This window comes from Rosa chinensis, chromosome 7 (genome assembly GCF_002994745.2).
Source record: "Rosa chinensis cultivar Old Blush chromosome 7, RchiOBHm-V2, whole genome shotgun sequence".
Taxonomy (NCBI): Eukaryota; Viridiplantae; Streptophyta; class Magnoliopsida; order Rosales; family Rosaceae; genus Rosa; species Rosa chinensis.
The window spans coordinates 5,813,105-5,819,104 of record NC_037094.1 but is presented as its reverse complement, the minus strand read 5'-3'; the positions used below and the strand labels follow the sequence as shown (position 1 = coordinate 5,819,104).

Genomic DNA, 6,000 nt, shown 5'->3' with positions numbered 1-6,000 from the left:
AGCTCCTTCATCATTTCCATTCGAAATGAGTTGAAGGCATCTTGATACACGTTCAGGGTGGTCTGGAGCTCATTAAGCTTGGCGGAGGTCTCATCTTTGTGCACTTGCAGATCGAACTCCACGTTTGTGAGCTCACCAATTGCTTGAGCTAAAGCCCCGACCCCTTGCCCCTTGTGTTTAACCATTGGCCCCAAGAGCAAAGGGCTCTGATACCAGTTGATAAGGATCTAGCCCTGGGTATCGAAGAAAAGAAGAAACTGGAAATGTAAAAACAGAAAGGAAAATATATTTCATTCAATGATGGCTGCCGAAACCCTATTACATCCTATATATACTCAGCTAAAGGGTTAGGATGGAGCCACGTCTCATCCCACCAAGTAGATCGCAGAAAGCAGAAAACTACAATAATTGAGCTAACCAACAACAATTGAACCGAGTACTATAATAAACCTAATACTGCCTAATTAATAGTGGCCACGTGCAAACCATGCTAACGGGCAACTATATTCAATCAAAGCTAGTCAAAGTAGACTCGTAACAAGCATTGTCTTACTAGATCAAACCAATGCTATTCCTTACTAAAGAAGTAACAATTCGGCATCTTAGCTAATCTCCGATAAATCCAAGTTGAGTTTCGACTGCCGGATAAGAGGAGAACCGTGAGTGCCGAATAAGTCCTCTAAGCATCGCAGAACAACTCTTTCGTTGACGTTGTTTGGCAAATCGTCGGGTAAGTTGGCGGGATTTTGACGATCAAATCATGTAGAAGCAATACGGTTACGTCCAACCCCAAGCAATGGCGGACTCAGCTGCGGTCATCTTCGCAATGGAAACCCTAGCACAGTTGCAAAGAAGAGGTATTCTTCCTCTCCTAGGAAAGTCGGACTATTCGGTCACCTAGGAAAGTCAAAAATAATAGGACAGATGAATACTCATTATTCTTCACCCTTGAATTTAAATCCGTTGCATTTGTGCGCATCTGAAGATAAATTAATTGACTACTAAAAAAACGATTCAATTGACATAACAATGAAGAAACAATGATTATGTGCTTGTTAAATTAGCTCTTTAAGTGATCTTACAAACTATGTGTTCCCTCATCAAAATGGTAAAATGTACTTATTTTTTGATCAAATCAGTGATCCTATAAACTTTTAACAATAGAAGTGTAGTAAATAGGTGATCAAACCTCATCAAAATGGTAAAATGTACTTATTTTTTTTATCAAATCCGTGATCCTATAAACTTCTAACAATAGAAGTGTAGTAAATAGGTGATCAAAGGTAACAAGGTTAAACTCCCGCATAAGAAGTTATAATGATCTCTTTGTATCATATGGTCTATTTCAAATTGCTCAATATGAACATAACTGAAAAGAAATTCAAGAATTTTTGGTTTCTAGGCTAGAGAAACTCCAGAATTGAGCTCAAACTCGTGTGGTTGTTCTTTCAAAATATCAACCTCGAAATCTCACATTGTTCAGATTCAATAAAAGGAAAAAATAAAACCAGGGGGTGTGTAGGCACAAACCAAAATGTATAAAATCTACAGCAGAACTAGCCTTAGCAGCCAAATGCCAAGAAGTTCTGTAACAGTTGATGACAAACAAACAAATCCAAACCTTGCAACACTACAAGAGAAAATCTGGAATTACTGGTGTTTGTGAAACCACATTCAATGGCGCATCTGCTCGTTGCCGAGCTTTGTGCCTACCACTACTTTTTGGCTTTGCTTTCTGACAGTTTTCTTCTCCTTCGTCTCCCTTCTTCCCCGGGCTTCTGTGCCTTCTCCCTTTACTATGAGTATGAGGCTTGCTTTTTCTCGTACTAGAGTTTCCTTGATCTTGCTTTTCTACATCACCCAAATTTTCCTTGGATTCGGTGGTAGAATCAACGTTTAGCTTCTCCTTCCCTTTTCTCTTAGTAGATGACCTAGTGGTGGGTTTTGTCTCACTTCCTAGAAGAACATCCCGCACTGTACCAGACAGCAAATCTTCCTGTGAATGTGGACCAGCTGCAATAGGTACTTGATCTCCATCTAATTTCACCACGACAGGCCTAGGCTTTGCATGGTTTGGCTTTTTCTTTGAAACAAGTAACTGCTCTGTAAGCTTGGCAAGATCTTCATCGTCATTTGAGTTAGCCTGTAACTGAGGGTCATTGGCAGGTGGATAATCACCATCCTTTTTTTCTGAAGGAAGATAATATAAGCCATGCTGCTTACGGTGTTCTGCAAGCAGAGATGTGCATTCATTTGATGGCCCTGGCTCTTCTTTGCTTTGAAAGATAGGGATAGAAACACCAGCCATTTCCTCAAAATGAGAACTACCATGGGAAAATGAATTTAATGAAGGTAGTTGAACATCACCACAGATTGTTTCCAAGTCCTCAAGATTCTCCACAAGCACTAAACCATCTGGTACAGAAACTCTTTCCTGAGCGCTTACTGAGATAGGACCCAGATCATTTGAGAAGGCATCATGCATCAATTTAATGATTTTGGATGCTTCTGCTTCTTCCGTATCTGAGCTCTCCTCTTTCTGAACTAGACAATCAGGCATTTGTGGCTTAATCAACTCAATGAAACAATGTACATTTCGTGCTCTCTCTACTATTTCTACATCATAGCTTCTTGTAAGTGGAACCACAGCCAATTCAACTCTATTTAAAAGGTTTGTGATAGATTCATGCGTGAAACTGTCCTTCAATGAAGCAGATGCCGATGCCTGCCCACAAGTAGAAGTTTCCTCCCCACCATATTCTACAGAAAGACCTCCAAATGATTGATTTAAATCCCTTGGGTTGAATCCTTCATCCAGTTCGGCCTCAACAGGAGCATCACATGATGCCAAGTCCGAACACCCTACGCTATCCCGTTCAGAGAACAATCCTGGGACATCTGGCACCAATTTATCAGAATACGAGGAGGAAGCAGCATCCCCCCTCAGCAAAAGGTAAGAATTCAGACAAAAGATTAAGACTTTGAACGCAGACTGTATATATATTGCTTTTAATAACGGTGGTAAGAGACTTGTACGAGGCTGTAATAGTGCTTCCATGAGTTCAAATGGGTTTACCGAGAACTCAACATATTCCCCTGACAACCAAGCAGCCGCTGATAATATCCTGTGTAAGAAAGGATTACCAAGTAATGCTGGATCAATCAGCAAATCACGACTGACTCGAACAAGCTCTGGTCTAACATCCTTGACCCTCATACCAATATCAATAAGCTGCTTTTCAATTTCTTCTCCTTTCTGGCAATGTGGTATCCTTGACATTTCTCCCAGAAGTGATACATACCAATCAAAGTCAATAATAATCTCATACACATTTCTACAACATGTCGATAAAATGGAACCCAGTATCAAATTGCAGAACTCCGGATCAGACTTAAGGGCATAGTTGACCAAAACCCTTGAAATTTCAGCCACATTACTCTCAGACACCATTGCCATAACAAGACGCAACGACTCGAGCTTAATATTTGGATCCACATCACTCAAAGACTTAATCACAACCTCCTTATTCTCCAACACCGCCCACAAGTGCTTCGGGGCCACAACCGAAAGCGCTTGCAATCCAAGATACTTCAGATTCGGATCATCATCCACCAACATTTCCCGAATCTTCACAACAGCAAGCTTCACCGCGTGTTCATAATCACTCAAACTGCTCACCACAGTCCTAATGCACTCAAACAACAACGACTTAGCCCCAGTCCTCCTGATATGCTCACAAACCGGCTCAACAACCCTCTTAGCCAACCTCGGCTCTAAGGGAGCCAACTTTGCAAATATCTTCAACACCTTAATCAAGACCCAATTGTTCTTGGAATCCACCAAAATCTTGTAAAACTCGGGCGCCAGCGGAAGATAAGAGGTGGGATCTCTCAGAGCCAGCTCACAAAACACCCCCACAGCCACAGACACAACCTGTGAATCCGAAGTCTCTAGATTCTCAACCAAACGCTTAAAACACACCCTCACCGAATCCGGATACCTATCAAACACTCTCAGAACCACACCAATTGCCTTCTTTCTCACGAACACTTTGCTGCTGGCCAGCAATGTGAATATCTCAGGCGTCAAATCCCTAGCGAGATCTACAGTGGCAATTCTGGAAAGGCATTCAAGCGCTAAGCTTACCTCGAACTCGTTGGTGCTGGTGAGGTCCTTGCGGAGCTGGTTGGTGATGAGGACGAGCACCGGCGTGGAGTCGTCGAACGAGTGGGAGGCGGCGTGGTAGGCGATCTTCTTGTGGGAGAAGCGGGTGGAGGAGAGGAGCTCGACGACGTGGAAGGCGGCGAACGACATGTCGTAGAAGTGGAGGGAGGAGAGGTAGGTGAGCTTGAGGAGGGCGGCGGATTTGGTGTCGGGGTCGGTGGACTTGGCCTCGCGGCGGATTTCGTCTAGGGCTTTGGACAGGAACGCCGACTCGCCCATCAGCTGGAGGCGGAGCCCCTTGATTAGGTCGTCCAGTGTGCGCTGGAACAGTGTGTCCATCACCGAGAACCCCGCCATCGCCGGAATTTGGATTCGATTCGATTCCGATATTCTATCAGTTTCGATTGGATTTGATCAAATTCAAGTGATTAGTGAAGATGAAAGATTGGATTGGGAATTGGGATCTTGGGAGTTGGGATTGGGAAGGAGAAGAATGTTACTGAGAAATTTCGTTTCGGGTTTTACCCACCCTGAATCTTGTTACTGCTTCCCGCGGCGTCGTTATGTGCGATGTTTGGAGTTTGTGGACTGTGAAATGGGCTGGAGAGAGCCCAATGTATGGGATTTAGGCAAATGTTAATGAAGCCCAATTGTTTGGGGTTTAGGCTAAGTTTAAGCAGTTTATGAAACCCAAAGAGGGATACTAACTCGAATCCGCAGTCTAACAGGCTAGAAGCGTTTAGTTTAGTGATACAACGTTGAGTGGGAGATTATGTGTTCCACACTTGTGATCGTATGTTAATGAAAATACAGAAAAGTTTGGGTCATTTTATCTATCATGAGTTCACCACCAAATGTACAGACTCAAAAACTGAACGGTTAAATTTGGTTTAACGCACTAATGTGCCGTATCTAATTGAAATTGGATAAGATTTTCAGTCAGCAGATTGAATCATTGTGATCGCTCCACCTCATAATAATTGATTCAGTAAATTTCATGCCCAGAAAGTGATCAATTATTGAACGAGACAAAAAACCAACAATCTTTTAGTTTTAGTCAATTTAATTTGGTTTTAGCTTTTTGATAGCCCATATATATTCAGCCAAAGAATCACTACAAAGATCATGGGATTCTATCTTTGCACATGAAAAGAAAGCACTTTATGAGCCCAACCAATGGCTAGCGACCACAGCAAACTCAAACCACTACTTGAAAAGAGCCAAAGTGACTTGTGGTGAAAGTAAAAGGGAGATATGTTGAATGTTTGCCTTACTTTGGATCATATAATTAAGTGGAGTTAAATCAGAATCACCTACACATTCATAGTGAATCAAATGACAGGCACTTCCCAAAGTATGAATATGATCTACTAGGCTAGGGTTCATACATTGCATATTGTTTACTCATACACATTCAGAAACAGCTAGTTATGCATATTCTTGGAAAAACTGATATTTTCAGTGGCCCATCAGAACTAAAGAGAGAAAGTTGATCCTTTTCTGTTCCTCTCCAACAATTACCTGCTGGTAGTAGTGCTTGTATACTGAGATTCCACAAACTCCAATAACTTGAATAGAGACCTAGTGATCAAGCTAAAAGTTGGCAAGGTTCCAGTTTGTTCACGCGAGGTCTTTTATAGAACGCGCTTCACGCGCCTAGAAAAAAAAAAAAAAAAAAAAAAGGAAAAACCGGAGGGTGGGAGCGTCTCTCCCGGCCGAACACGGCAGGCCTTCTGGCCTCTGCGTTCTGGCCCGGGAGAGGACTGATGGTTTGAAGGTGATGGGGGCTGGTGGGGCAGTGGTGTGGTTCTGGGAGAGGGGTGCTTCTCCGTTTT

At 42.6% G+C, this 6,000-nt stretch overlaps 1 protein-coding gene across 1 annotated transcript; it reads right to left on the bottom strand.

The window, feature by feature from the left end:
- Positions 1 to 1,410: 1,410 nt before the first annotated feature.
- Positions 1,411 to 4,780, bottom strand: LOC112177221 (AP-3 complex subunit delta). Its single transcript, XM_024315487.2, has one exon. The coding sequence runs from the start codon at positions 4,520 to 4,522 to the stop codon at positions 1,631 to 1,633; it is 2,892 nt and encodes a 963-aa protein (XP_024171255.1). The 5' UTR covers positions 4,523 to 4,780; the 3' UTR covers positions 1,411 to 1,630.
- Between the last annotated feature and the right edge of the window lie 1,220 nt (positions 4,781 to 6,000).